This window comes from Larimichthys crocea, chromosome VI, assembly GCF_000972845.2.
Source record: "Larimichthys crocea isolate SSNF chromosome VI, L_crocea_2.0, whole genome shotgun sequence".
Lineage (NCBI taxonomy): Eukaryota > Metazoa > Chordata > Actinopteri > Sciaenidae > Larimichthys > Larimichthys crocea.
Genome location: NC_040016.1, coordinates 1,817,779 through 1,833,589, shown reverse-complemented (window position 1 = coordinate 1,833,589; position 15,811 = coordinate 1,817,779). Strand labels below are relative to the sequence as shown.

The window sequence follows — 15,811 nt, the reverse complement described above, 5'->3', positions numbered from 1 at the left end:
CATTTTCTGTTTGTTGGATTTTATTTCTTTTAACGTACTATTTCCTTTTGTCTGGCGATCACACACACACACACACACACACACGCACACACAACGTATTTCATGAAATGTAATTTGGTCGAACAAATTACAGATGGATGAGGCAGTGCTGGTTGTGCGAGAAGGAGAACATAAAGTGAAGTCCACATCGGCAATACAGCGATCCTCTGGGTTGCCATGGTAACACAAGATTCAGATTGTGTCGGACATCAGAGCGAAACACTTGAAGAGGAAAAAAAGGGATGGAGAGCAAGAAATGTCTGATGTTTAACTGTCAAATATTTATTACATGCAGACATGTTTACTGAATTTTTCTTGAGCTGCAACTATTCATTTTTAAGGCTTTAGAGTTTCTATGGCATTTAAAGAAATGGAAGAATAACAGGGAAGTGAGAGGACGCTGATTATTTGTGTATTATAACAAAATGTACACATTCAAAGTTCATACTAACCATAACATTTCACCATTCTGACTCGTATTCCCTCTCTATTCCTGCTCTAATGTCTAGTCGGTACAGCACCACTCAGACCACACAGAGACAGACGTGAGGAGCAGCCACCTCTCGACCCTGTGTGAAAACTTCTATCTGGCCTTTGATCACAGTCAAGTGAAGATGAGTCTTATTTAATCCTGCCTGCTGTGTTCTTCTGCAGGAGAGAGCAGCAGAGGTCTGAGTGAAATGTCTGCTATCAGGAGAGCTGATTTCACTCGTATGTTAAACACTGCTATTTGTATTCAGATCTAAGCTACAGTTCAGCCGAAAGGATCGTTCGAGGTCTCAATTGAGGGAGCAAGCACATACGCACACACTCACACACAAACACACACACACACGCTGATGGCCCACCAATCCATTCCCACTTTACCAGTAGATAAAAAGGCAAAACCACAAGGTGTTAAGAGAGAGGCACATTTTTGTCCTCTATCTCACTATATATAATCCATACACAGAGGAAGAAAGGTGAAGAAGAAGATGGATGGGAAAAAGATGGGGTGAATGAACATCAAAGTGGTGAGAGATGAGAGAGAGAGAGAAAGAGAGAGAGAGAGAGAGAGAGAGAGAGAGAGAGAGAGAGGAGAAGGATAAGTCTAGCCTACAGGAAGAGCTGTAGTTGTTGGGGCATTGAGAGCGCAACTAATGGATATGGCAGCTAGGAGAAGGATGATGAATGACTGTGTGTGCGTGTGTGCATGTGTGTGTATGTGCACGTCACTGTCAAAATGTTTACACGTTTGTGCATGAAAGACACAAAGTACAGTAGTTGTGTGTCTATGGTGTGTGTGTGTGTGTGTGTGTGTGTCTGTGTGTGTGTGTGTGTGTGACAGTGCAGATGATGGATTCTCTAGTGGAGCATGTGGTCGGTGGTTTCTTGGGCAGACGAGGTGACAGGAGAGGTCTCTCTGTCCACATGCCACTGTCAGCCGGTCCGTCTATCCCCCCTTTTTCTTCCTGCTGCCTCTCTCACTCTTCCACTCTCTCAATCTCTTCATCTCCCTCTCCACCCGTTTGTCTCCTTCCCATTGTCACGCTGTCTCTCTTTGTTCTTGCGCATACTGGTTTGAACCAAACTTCAACCTCGAGACAGACTGCATCAAAACTATCTTTTGACGTTAGCTCTGAGTAGTTTGAGGACCGTCTTGCAGAAGATTTTCAAAGTATTTTACATCTTCATGCTTCAAAAGCTGTCATTAATCAGCTTGAGGACAGATGTAGACCTTACACGAATACACGTCGCACCTCGTTGGGTACCTAAGAGTCCTGCTCTCCTGTCCTTCACAGACATTACTGCACAGTTTATATGTTTACTTGCACACCCTGCTTTCCCTTCGCATTTCCTTTCGTCACTGCAGGCCTTTCCTGTTTATCCATCCGTTGCCCCTCTGGCCTCTCTCAGCTCAGAGCGCACTAGCCAGCGCTCTCCCCATGTCTTGCAGATGGGCGCACTAATCCGCTGACATTAGCTCCGCGAGGCGTGAAGGCTGGGCCCGTGTGTTGTTTTGGACGGGGCCGAGGAGGTTGTGGTTTAGCATGCTAGTGTTTGGGATTCTGCACAGCTCCGGTTGAGAGAAGAGATAAAGAGGAAAGTAATTGGATAAAGGTTGACCAATTAATAAAGGCCAGTGATTCGGGCCAGCCAACAAGGGGGGCTTTAATCTGCATAGAGATAACCGGGAGAGTCAGACCACAAACATAAGGAGATAGGCTGGAATTTTGTATGTGTGTGTGTGTATTTGTGCATTTATGTGTGTGAGAAATCAGTCAGATAAAGCACAGGCATGACTGTCAGTCACTTGGGAGTGCAGAGGATTTACATCCCCAAGTCTATTGAGAAGATATGCATTTTCTCGGTGCCTGTGACTGTGTTTGTATGGGAGTGAAAGAAAAAAAGAAAAGCACAATGAAAACAGAGCACAGCTTTGTGTCCATCACTAATATCCTCGTATACACTCCAGCAGTTGACAAACACTTGTTATGTCTTGCATGTCGCTCGCTGCAGCTGCCACTCGGCGCGATTGATATTAGCTTTTATGCAAATGCAGCATTTGGCTATGTAAGAACAAGGCAGTATTTCCATAGACAGTCATTCATCCCGGCCTGCTTATGGCCTTATGGGCCACGACAGAATTATTGCTTCACAGTACACAAGCTGTTGTCAATGCGCCAAGAGCCACTATTACACACACAGGCAGGAGACACGCACAGCAGGGTGATGTGAGGAAACCCTGAGGTGAAAGCCACAGAAGGCGCCAAGGTAAAGGTGTGTGCGCAGCTGAATGCAATTCGTGCCGATGTTGTTATAATTTGTGTTTGCATGTGGGAGAAAATGACCAAGCTTTCACTGCGTGATCACAGCCACGGTACATGTGAAAAATAGCGGTTATTTCACAAGTAACTAGATTTGTTTAAATCTATGGATAAAAAAAGAAAATCACATTCAGCAAGACGATAAAAAAAATGGATCTCTTGAGCTGCATTCTGGACTTAGCCCACATTTATGTCAAGAAGAATACATATAAAATTGCATTAAGGCTATAAAAATGACAGCTATATCTCCTGCAGCATGAATCTTACCTCAGAGATGTTGACACGTCCCTCCTGGAAAGAGCAGTCATTGGCGTTCTGGGTGCATATGTGGCGGTACTTGCACCAGTGGCATGGGAATGAACCGTTTACGCAGGAAAGGCAGCTGAAAAAGAGAGAAGAGGGGAGATGTTAGTTTTCTGACTAGAGTCTAAATTATTCATCTTACTGCATCATCGCTTAATTTGACAAAGTAGAAAAAAACAGGAGAGAATGAAGTGCTGGTGCAATTTAGTTTGAACCAGTAATATCTCTTTATTTTATATGTTCAACAACTTTTATTTTGTTAAATCTCCTTAAGAAATTGCACTGAAATAGGGAAAATGGCTGTGGTTAGAGACAACTTAGGGTCAGATAAAGTGGACTGAGGATGTTTAAGTGAGCACTCAATGTGATTTCATAGTGTACATCATCTCTCCCTTTCCTCTCTTTCTTCAGCTACTCTGTCAAGTATGAGCGGGTCTTTTTAGTACATATCATATAGAATACAGGTAAAAGTTTTTTTAAATCGTTACTCATTCACTTTATCAGGCCTGCTTCCTTTTACCGTCTCATGTCTATTTATCATCCCAAAACTTTTCCCCACCTTGTCTGGAATTCTCTTTTCCCCCCACTCATCTGTTATCCCCCCATTTTCCAACCTATTTACCAACTGTCTTAACCTCTTTCTCCCCCTGAGTTCCCTCATTTATCACTCCCCACTCGCTTGTAACTGTCCATCTCTTGCTGCTTCTATATGTTCAATGATCTTCCTCACAATCAGCCTAGTCTCTGGATATATCCTCTCTTTTCCCTCGTTCTATACCTCTGCTGTATCATTCTCTCTATCCATTCAGCCCTGAGCCTTTCTTTCTGTCCCTCTCCGTCTCTGCCTCTCTCGCTCTATCCATCCCTTTCATTTGCTGCCGTCTCATTTCAAAAAGCTCTCCCCCCCCTGCTCTTTGTCTAAAGCTCTCTTTCATCCGTGGGGCTAAGAGTGCTCCACCATTTTAAATTCACCTGCTTTAGCTGAGGCGAGGTGCAGATAGACAGGCTGAAAGAGAAAGATTGGAGAAAGAAGGGAGGGAGGAAGGGAGAGAGAAAGAGAGAGGGAAAGATCAAAAGCAGGTGGATTTCCCTTAGAGAGGCGTAGACGCCAGGTATCGTGGGAGAACGAGAGGGGAGATGGGGGGGGTGTAGCCCGTGGGGCTCTGCGCAGGAGCCTCATGGGAGAGGAGGAAACATTAGGATGGAAGCTGGGAAGTGAATATGAGTGTGTGTGTGTGTGTGTGTGTGTGTGCGTGTGTGTGCATGTGTATTCACATTTAAGGGGACCCAGGAGGAGAGCCAGACAAGTTCAAGTGCATGGTTTATCAACACAGCTTCATGTTATTGGTCCTCTCTCAGCCCTCAAGAGATTCTACGCTACTTGGTATCTCATTTATGCGCGCAACATTATCTAATGTAACCATTATGAGCTCTCAAATAAAATTGTTTAATTTTATTACAAAGCTTACTGTAGTTCAGTTTTAGAATTTCCTCCGTGCAACTCATTCAGCTGTTATGGTTTGTCTGAGCATATGGTTTATTGGGAATATAATAAAATACTACATTTAATACAGTCAAGGTAAGCAAGTCTGGATCCATAACAATAAAATAGCGAGTAGAGGAGCTTCACGTACAGGCTGATTTGTATTCATCCACATCTGCCAGGTGTGAATTTGCACGTCTGAATTGCTGTGAGCATACTCCCCAACAAGCTTTCAAGTGTGTTTTAACCCCGTGTAAAATGCCAACTACCCTCCCCACTCATGCGCATGAAAAATTAGAGCTTTAACTCTCGAGCTCGGAGATGAAGCCCATATACGATTCCATCAAACCCTGACGTGGATTCATTTGGATCAATTAGGGCCACTCGTTTGTTAGGTGCGCACTTTAAGTGATCGTTTCCAGCACAGACCCCTCCTTTTGAGCAAGATCAGAGGCTGGAGCTTAATTCAATCCCACTGCCGCTTTAATTGACCAATTTAGCATTGTGCTGAGGGAAGCTGTCCATTTAGAATGAGGGATGTGCGGCTAAGGAAATAACAGGCCTCTTAATACTGCACGAGAGCAAATAGGAGATTTGTCAATGTTGCCAACAAATGGAGGGAAAGCAATTAGGCTACGCTAGGTTGGGTTAGCATACAGTGCACAGACTCAAATAGCAGATCTGGGGGGGTTAGCTCAATGCTTTGTCCTAAGTGAGTTAGCAGAGCTAACAATACCTATTTTAAATGTCAAAGAGTCGTTCTTTTTGTTGGGGGCCCACCAAAGGATCTGTCCTCATCAAAATACAGTACAACACCAACTTAACACAGCAGGTAATTCAAACCAAACAGCGAACAGTACAATGTATAGTTAGTAGTTCACCCGTCAACACATCTGTCGCTTAGCCTTGATAATATCTTTTATCTTTTATTCATGTCAAATCAACCTTGTTAGTGTAACAGTGACTTTGAAATAACGAGCAAAATATCAGCGGGCAACTACCGCCAACTTCAAGTGACTTTTATGAATACGCCCTTTGAAATAAAAGATGGTGCCGTTGTGTGTGCGGACTCAAGGCCAGCAGTGGGCCCTGTCTGACAACCCCCTACTGCTCGCTCTTTGGTTCCTCGAAGTCACCAGGGCCCCCCTGTCACAAGGTCCCTTAGGATCTCAAAAACCTCTCTTTTAGCCTGGGCACAAACCCTTTTAATGAAAGGCCCACCCAGGGCCATTTGGGGACGTTCGATAATTCTGCTTCTCTTGTCCAGGGGAGGGCTCCCCTTTTTTCAGACCCCCCAGTATCTCCTTATTCCTCGTTCCTGTCACTCGCCATCGCCCTTAGCCACACAGAGGCTTTAAGCGGCTGCAGACACGCTCCCCGTATGGCCACGCTCATAATGCTAATTTAATCCGTTCATATTCAGATGCTAATCGAGCTATGCTAGTTTTGGAGCAGTGCTGTTTTTTCAGGGCCTGACACAATAGGCTGTGATTTCCTCCCTCTCTTCTCTCCTCGGTCAGTTTGGAGTGCTAAATACAATCCGCTCTCCTAGTGAGGTGCATTTGACACTCCTGCACTTGGAAAAATGAGTTATTTATTGGCTACTATTCATTTCAAAGGAGAGGAGGTGAATAATTTAATGGTCCTCTAGAATAGTCTATCCTATTATTACTAGATCCCTTTCAAATTTGAGGTTGGTTAATAAAACACAGAGGGTATTCGTGCACATAATTTTATTAACACACGTCTAAGTGTTAAGTTTACAGAAAAACTGTACAATCTGAATGTGCCAATCACAGGGCCAGACATTTCGTCAACATCTGGAAAACAAAATGTGTTAAATGAATTGTTTAAGTCTTCTAAGTCTCGCCTTTTCTGCACTAGGTTTCTCTGTTTTTTCCTTGGATTCACAGGTTTTCACATTTTATATAAAAAAAAACGGCGATGACATTCATTACACTTTTTCTCCCAATTACTCTTAAGTGCACCCTCAATCACACAACAAATGACCCAGTCATTGCCCAAGCCACATTAACCATAGTGAGAAAAAGGTGCTTCATATGGCTTTATACAGACAGTTAAACCCCAATTCATTGCCAAACTATCCTCCCTATCTTCAATAAATGGGGGGCTGTGGAATGAAAAAAAAAGCGTATGGAAATATTTAATTAAGAAGCAATCATGCCCGTGGGTGATTTTCTATTTCAATCTCGGCAACCCTTAAACTGAAACAGTGGGAATTCTAATTAGATTAATACCACTATGCAAATTTATGGCATTTTTGAAAAGGCAAGGGCCACAATGTAATCAGTTGAGTAAATAAGCAGGAGGGGTGTGTGTTTTTTGGGATGGGGGTTAGATGTCAGTGTGTGAGTGTAAACCATTAAGAAACACGATAGAGCAATTCCAATGGCGGGCTCAATCTTTGCTCTCTGGAAGGTAAAGTTAGCGTTAGTGGCGTACACTATACAGAATGGTAATGCATGAAATGCCATCTGCTCTGTTTTCAGAATGTCTGCATCATTCACTGTGTAAAAGCCTGCAATATTCTGAGTTTAAGCCCATTAGAGGAAAACTTATCCTTGCAAAGAGTGACCAAGCATTCTGGAAACAGAGCCTTGGCTGTGTGGGCCTGAAGTCATTACGCCAACGACATTACCAGTCTGATCTCATCAGACGCCACACACTTGACATCCGGGAGGGGTACAGCGGGTATTGCGGGCCGTACTACCAGCTCCAAATGGAATTCTTATCTCAGCATCTCTCCTCGCCATCAGAGTCACTGCTGAAGATGCAACGTGCCATATCTGTAACTTCATTAAACGTGTCCATTACATCACTCGGAGGTTGTATTAGATCAGGGATTGGATTTAATCAGAGTTCATTGGGATAATATCTTCAGATGGGCAACTCTCTTGTCTGCGTCACTTTTCATACATTTTTTGCACTTGGTTTGTCCAATCACTGCTATATTAGAATCTTTAATGTGACGTCACGTTTTAATACATCCATTAGGGTAGACGCTTTTTCATCAATTTGGGTGTTTTTACATAAAGCAATTTGTACTCACAGGATTTACAGATGTACCCTAGTTAGTAAAAGGCAGTGGGAATTATAGCAAACATCACAGGGTCTTGTGGGAGATGAATTAACCGTGAGTTGACACTGTAAACCACCACACCCTTAACCACTTGAGCTAATCATCATTGCTGTGGCAGGGGATTTTCTGTACGAGGGCAGGGAGATGGGGGTAGCTGGGTTAAAGGTCACAGTAACGGATTAGGTGTCTGAGACATTCAGAGGTTCATTGAGCCATAGGTGACAAAGTGGAGAGAGGTGTGGCTGTGCATGTCTATGTGTGTGTTTGCGGCCAGTCCTCGAAGGAGACTCATCTAACATCCAGAGGGAAGCCAGGATGGAGCCCTGTGGTACCCCAGGGGCTGCCAAGCCATCTGCTGCCCCGAGGTTAATACCCCACCAGACGTTTCAGGCTCTGCTGGATCAGCCGTGGATGGACAGGAGGGAGGGTATAATGTGGACGGGGTGGAAGAGTTGGAGGATTCTTTTACCACGGCTGGGTGTGTTGGGCTCATGGTAGGACTGACCTAGGGGTGTGGCTCAGTGGGTGGTGGAGATTTTCAGCAGAAGGTGGATTAGGAGAGGCAGTGAACTGCGTGCGATTGGGCAGATAGCTGAGGGCATCTGGAGTGTGAAGGAGACTAAGTCATCGAAAAGGCACAAGACTTCTATCACAATATTACAGCATTTGCCTCCATCTCTTTTGTGTAAATAAGTACCAGACTGAGTATCTCAGTGCTCGGAAAAGCTGGAAGTATTTGTTTTATCAAGTGGGGAAGAGGCATAAATGAGGTTAGAGTCTGTGATTGGGAGGCATTACGGCAGACCAACGCATAATGAATTAATCATTGAAGTATCATTAGTGTGTGTCGTGGGTTATGATAATAAGACTAGAATTACCATCTCATATCCTAATCGTTTCTCATATACAGCGTGTTCGATTTTTCACTCCGATGGTAACACAAGCCTCCTGTGGAGGCCAGAGAGGAGGAGGGATATTTGTCTGTGTGATTGTCTAACTGTATCTCTCATGGACAGTAACATGAGACTGTCCCTGGGGAGACTGGACAGAGGTATCTTCTCTTTAAAGAACAAGAGGGAAAAGACAAAAACACGACGAAAGATAAGAAAATGGCTATCAAGTACATGCAGAAATATTAAATTGTTGTAACTTACGACTGGTGGACGCTGCAGTTGTAAAAGACAAAGTCGACGCTGGCAAACTTTTTGCCGGTCTCCTTGGATTTCAGATAGAGCTTCACAACACGTTTGTCACCTGCACCAAACAGAAACATGAAAGTTAATATCTTTAGAATAAAACTATTCTCTGAATCTTTACAGTTTCAGAGAAAATGTATTAATAAATAATTACCAAACAGAAATCCTATCTCATAACCTAATTGAATCACAGCAAAATAATGTGACAAACTGGATGTATATTAACGCAATTTATTCATCGACACGTCGCACTTTAAATGTGAATTCCACTTGTGTGACCTCAGCAGATAAAACGCACACACAAAGAAACACTGTAGCTAAGCAACACGCCACTCATGTCACACCCACAGTAGGGTGGCATTAAAAATAGCAGCACCAATCAGTGTTTGGATGCCAGAGCTGATGAGAACTCATAATGGGGCATAATGGGCTCAGCTGAAGAACTACTGAGATGTCGCTTTGAGGAAACTTAGAGCACACTGTCTGACATGTTTTCAGTGCTTTGAATGCGGGTACCAAACAAGTTTTTATCATCTCTGTGGTTTGACAGAATTGGACATGAAACGGGTGCACTATCTCTGCAAAATACATATATTTTTTTATTAAAGAACGACGAACCACAGTGAAGTCAATGCTTTGAAAATAAGAAGCATAAGCAGAGTCGATTAGGTAGAAAATAAATAAATAAATGTAACTGACAACAATGCATAATGCATGATAATGGAAATTCAAAAACAGTTCCATTTTTAGTAGGTAAATGTAGACTTGTGTTTGGGGCTTTGAAAAAGAATAGGCAAATGTTGGGACAAGGTATTCTGAACAGGGATGCGCTACACAAATCATCTGCTCTGGTCAATGAACAGCTTTCTAATTTGAACGTACAAAAAGAAACCTCAGGAGGAGACACACCAGCCCATGGTGATGAACATACAGTATACAGAGGTATAAACAAGAGAGAGGGAATGACGTTTTGTCAAGTGGAATAAGGAGTTTATTACTAAATTCCTCACATATAATCACCAAACGCCCTGTACCCACACCCTGTCTGCCCACCACTACCAACTAATGATCTCACTGCCCCCCGATGACTTCATCACCCTTCGCCCTCCCTGTTCCGACCTTTATTCCTTGTGATCGGGATGACATCACGGACGGAGGGAGACATGCAGAAGATGTGTCCGCCCTGAATCCGCCCCTCTGTCTCCACGTAGTCCTCGAAGGAGCAGTTGACCCCTGCTGACAAATCAGGCACGTTACGAGCCTGGAGGACCAGCTATAGAGAGGGAAAGAGAGGGACAACCAGCACAAGATCAATGGAAGGACATGGTGTACATGGATTGTTATAAGATATGACATGAGGGTTAATGGGCGTAGTGGGGGAGGGGGCGTGGGTGACAGCCGCAGGAATAAAGGAGGTTGAGTGGTTACGTGTAGGCATGTGTGCTTCAGTGGGAGCAGCTATTACAGCAAGGTTAATGTGTACATGTTAATGTGCAGAGACAAAGTGAGGCAAACGGTAATCAGTCAAACCTACAGTATGTGGTTACATTGAGGAGCTGCTGATAGAATGAGACACACAGAATTCATGATAGATGACAAGACCAAGAAAAGCAAACTCCTAATTAAATCTACATGTACACAGTCAACAGTTGGATCTGGAGTCAATTTTTGACTTTTCACAAGTAAAAGGTCATTTAGGACATCATTACCAATTAAGGAAAGAAATGAGACAATAGCTGGAGGAAAAAACACCACCGTCAGCTACATGGTGTGATCTGTCGCCCATTATTACTCCTTTTAATTCAAGGCGTTGTCCCTGTGCCCTCACGATTTTTTGTTTCTCCCAGGCAACGGCCGTAATTTGCAAGCAAATAATGGTCATTCACAGTTTGTCTGACGTTGCCCAAGTACATATAATTTAATCCATTTATCCCTGCAAACTGGCAACCAACAAGCCAATTGCATGAGCTGTTGTCAACAGCATGACACCTAAAGGTTTTGAAATACAACTTAAAATACAGGCAGAGATGGACTGAACAACTTTCATTTCTTATCTGCACACATGCATAAGAGACAGAAGGAGCTTGTGTGGATATATGAAAGTGTATGAATATGGAGTGTCACTATATACAATATTAAAACTTTCTTTGATCATGAAGCCCAATGTTACTCTACACTTCTGTGGTTTATCAGTGAAGTGTATGAATTACACTGCAGACTGGAGTCTCTGTTAACTGTGACAAAGAGATAGATTCATAATAGATATGCTCGTATCCTTGATGAAACATTGTCTGTATCCTCATTGCCCTGCATTACGATGTTTTACATGGACCAACTAAGAGAAAATTAGATAACATGACCTGGACTATAAATACCATGACACAACTTACAATTCATAGTTTTAAGTTCTAATGTGATGTGATTTCTGGAGCATTTTAGTCATGTTTTACTTGTGTCTAGTAGATGTCTGAGGTATGTCTGCCAAAAATACACATGGACGTAGATATAGGCAGGTGAAAGCAGGTGAAAATGAATCATGACACCACTGTTTAATAAACTGGCTGTGTTTGTTTCATGGAAGGAGAAGAGAAGACATACCTGGACTTCAGACATGGTGACTGAGATATTTTTTGGCTGAACGGTGAGTTCCACACACTGCCTCTGGTCGGATGCAAACCTCTGGGGCTCTCCTGCTCGTTCACAGCGGTCCTTGCGTGAACAACTGGGGAGCAGCAGCAAAAGAGGAGGAGAAAGAGAGGATAGAGGGAAAGACAGAGAGAAAATAAGGGCAAGAACAGATGAGATAGACAAGAAGGGAGAGAAGGAGAGAAGAAACAGAGGATATGAGCAACTGTTAAGCTAATATAACAATCATATTAAGATGACAAACATGCAGAGCCATCACCGTCACAAAGAAATGGGAGCAATAATACAAGACAAATAGGCTTATAGCTTCCCTCCGCCATTACTGTAGGCCTTTATATCATTACCTTATTGGCCCTGACATTTGTGCAACAACCACTAAGCTATATGAACATCCAGTCCCCCTCATCTTTTCAGTTTACAGCCCCACCCAATTTAAACTTCTTGCAAGATATACAGGCAATCATTAAAGTTTCCCTGAACCGTAAAAATGATACAATTCCTACCAGCCGCATATCAATGGGGTCAGCAATTTCCCCCCGCTTATTACGAGCCAACTGATTGTGCTAAAAATCAGCATACAGCCCCGTATTGTGGCGCTTTTACTATTAGCTATTCATAATGCATTAGCTATCACTTCACCTTCGCGCTAACAACAACTGGTCCCGTCGGTGAGGGGAAAGTGCTGATGCGGCACTCTGCAAGGCCTTAACAATAAGAGGGAGGCAGAAAAAACTGCTAACTGCCTCCCCCGCGCAGCAGCCCCCCCATCCCCTCGTTTAGTTAGCCTCTACTCGTACTCAGCAAGAAAAAAGCTGTCGCCAACCAGTCCCCCGAGACTCACTAACACACACACACACACACACACACACACACACACACACACAGTCATGAGCAGAGACGCACAAAGGTATGTACGCGTTTTCTCATTATGGACCTCTCCTTCTACTGCTCCTCTGGTGTGTGACTGTGTAAATTTTATGTGAATGAAGTCTAGAAACACCTGCATGTGTATGTAAGTGTGTGTGTGTGTGTGTGTGTGTGTGTGTGTGTGCGTATTCCCCATTCAATTCCACTGTTGATTGAAAGTACCATGGCTCTTAATAAGATGTGGCTAAAAGCACCAGAGGGCTGAGATGAAGCTTATAAATAATTTGCCTATTAATGCTTGCCCATTCTATCCGCAAGGGCCTCGGCCAGATTTGGCAACACTATCAGGTAGGAAATGAGCGAGCTGCATTCAAGGTCAAAAATGTGCCCAAATGGAAGGTTATCACTGGTGCAGGTCTATCATGATTGTGTGCATAATTTCAAAAGGTGTGTGTGTGTGTCTGTGGAAATGGAGAAACACAGGTGGTGTGTGTGTGTGTGCGCGCGTGTGTGTGTGTGTGTGTGTTTGCGTGTGCCTTGAGGAAAGACAGGTTGGTGATATGTTTTGTAAGTTTAATTAACACACCGAGAGATGGCATTGTGCCAAATGCTTGAGGTGCTCCAAATGTGGTTTAACATCCTGTCACCTCTCAATAAAATGTAACCGTTCTCACACTCTCGAGTGTGCAAACACACACGCCCTCCAAGTGAAAGGGCAGAAATGTTGAGATTACATACAGACGCAGTGTTACCGCATACCGCTACACTTATGAGTGATTAGATTTATTTTCTAAACATAACTACAAATCTCTTCTCTTAGAGATCTCTCTGTATCTAACTTGTGTTGTAATCTCAAAGCAAACATATGACTGAGTCCATAAACCTAACACTAACACTGGAAGTGACTAATCCTAAACCTACTGCCAAAAAGTTCCCACGTAAGTATTAAAAAGTACTCGTGTAGTAAACCATGCTCACACAAAAAACAAGCTAAATATCACTAAGACAAATGAGCGTGTCAGTGATACAGGCTGCCAGGCTGTGTTGTTATTTATGTGCTATTAACAGGTTTAGCCAGTTGACAGACTAACCCAGGATAAATGTAACTCTACTGGCCGGGAGCTTTCAAGTTGTAGAAGTAAGACTTCCATGAATCATAATTACTGCATGTGACTAATTAATCAGTGTTGAAGGAATGTTACTCAAGTTATTACAAGCTGTTAAAAATAGTTTTCAGGTCAACACAGGGCACATTGAAAGCAGCAGCTGGCACCCTCTCATCTTCTTTTGCTTCCCATGTCCTGTGTTGAGGTGCTGCAGTTTGTTCTTGATACACATCAGTCTGTCCAGATTTGACTACAGCTGTCTACCTTTCAGTTGCACATTTGAATAAAGCACAATAGACCTGTTTCATGTGTATTTTAGGTTTTCCAGAGCGGTTTTTCCAACATATATGAATTTCAGAAAATGTTAGCACTGCATATCATGGTCTATAAGAAAGTCAAGACATATCTAAATGTAAAACTAATGTTACTACAAAAAATGTAAGTAAATCATCAAAGCTGACACCCAGAATTACACCACAATATCACCCATCATCACAGAGTTTTTGCCAGTTATTTTTTAATAACTTGTGACACATTTCTAGCTGTACAGTAACTCCGAAACTCAGAAATCATAGAATATATTTATAGAATATATTGAAAAAAGTGTCAACCAAGCTGATAATGAATTCAGTGTCAGTACACGTTAACATCATGGAGCCCTGATACTCTGATACTCAGTATGTAATACTGAATACTTCTCCAAACAGTAAGAATTGGATTCTCTGCGGCAAAAGGCTCCCGAGCTTCATGTGTAACTATTCTGGTGGGCGCTTCCACTCAAACATGAGCAGCCGACACACACCTAAAACACCTAAACACTACTTTCACAATGATCCATTATACAATGCAACGAGACTTCATGTGTTGGGTACCGGGGTGAAGTGTGTTAATGTGTACATGAGTGTGTAGTACTTACACATTGTGGAGGACACACCATCCACAGTGAGGGTCTCTGGAGCCCAAACACTCCCCACAAGTGGTGTACTGTTCACAGCTCTCCACTGGAACTCTCACCACCTGGGAAGAGAAAGAGAGAGAGAGAGAGAGAGAGAGAGAGAGAGAGAGAGAGAGAGAGAGAGCAGGGGGGTGATGAAGAAATAATTAGTATCCTTGTAATCAAACTCATAAGATGAGAGACATATTCAGCTGGATGGCAATGAGCATTTGACAGCTTATCAGACCGATTCAATGCAACCAACAGTCAGAGTGTGTGTTTGTATCTCTGTGTGTGTCTTTAAAACGTGTGTGCTGAGCAATTCCGGTCCAGCGGTGTGTGACAGCCTCCGATGGAGCGTGTACAGGAAAGGCCTCGCAATGCATGCTGGGACACCTGACAGGTGGCCGTGGCAACAGTGCTGTGATTGACAGATGACCTCAAAAACCAATGGGACGCAGAGGAGCAGAAGGACAGACCCCCAGTGCTGTGTGCCTGTGTGTGTGTGTGTGTGTTTGTGTGCACATCTATGAGAGGCAGAGAGTGAATTAAAGTGTCTGTACAGAGCCTGTGCAACAAGACCTCAGTGCATCTATGTGACAAGACTTGGTGTGTATGTATGTGTGTGTTGCCATACTGGATGTACGAGCTTGGTGACAGGCTACAGATGTTGCCTAAGAAACAAGATCAAGTGTTCAAGTTAGCCCTCCACTCTTGTTAAAGGTGATGACAGATGGTTCACAACATGGCCCCAGTGGGTTTGAAAGTGTGTGTGTGTGTGTGTGTATTTCTAGATATTCACGAGAGCTTGAGTGTGTTCAAGTGTGTGACAGACAGATTGCTCGCATATGCGCAGTATGCCAGTGTGCAACAAAGTAAGCGCGTACGTCTGTGTGTGCACATGTGCTCAAAGTGTCAGTGCCGCATTCAACTTTTCTTCACCGGGCCCCACGTTGATGAGTCGCTTGATCTCTGTTTCAAGATGTGTGTATGCGTGTATCAAATTGCCACTGCACACTAGTTTTAAATCATGTGGCAGAGAGTGGGCCAGCTGATCAGTAAGTAACAGCATTTAACAACCCTACCCTTGGGTAACACTATTAAAGCGTGGACAGATACGCACACAACATAAGGAGGTATAACCATGAGAACCCCATCCAAGTGGTATGTGGGGACTGAAGTAGTGTCTGGCCCAGTAGGAGCTGACTTTTTTATGAGGCAGGGGTGGGAGGAAGGGGGAGACAGAGAGATGTATGGAGAGATAAGAGGAGAAGAAAAACATATGGCAGAAAGAGAGCAGAGGCCTGAGGTAAGAGATAAAGCTGGTTAG

General features: G+C 43.4%; 1 protein-coding gene across 2 annotated transcripts in view; it reads right to left on the bottom strand.

Annotated features, from left to right (window-relative positions):
• Positions 1-15,811, bottom strand: part of plxna1b (plexin A1b) — a 186,736-nt gene that overhangs the window by 76,875 nt on the left and 94,050 nt on the right. For both annotated transcript variants that reach the window (XM_027279877.1, XM_027279878.1), the window contains exons 5-9: positions 14,464-14,564; positions 11,527-11,650; positions 10,048-10,201; positions 8,887-8,986; positions 3,114-3,228 (exon numbers count right to left, since the gene is read on the bottom strand). In XM_027279877.1, coding sequence (XP_027135678.1) covers positions 3,114-3,228; positions 8,887-8,986; positions 10,048-10,201; positions 11,527-11,650; positions 14,464-14,564 — 594 coding nt within the window. The remainder of the gene's footprint in view (positions 1-3,113; positions 3,229-8,886; positions 8,987-10,047; positions 10,202-11,526; positions 11,651-14,463; positions 14,565-15,811) is intronic.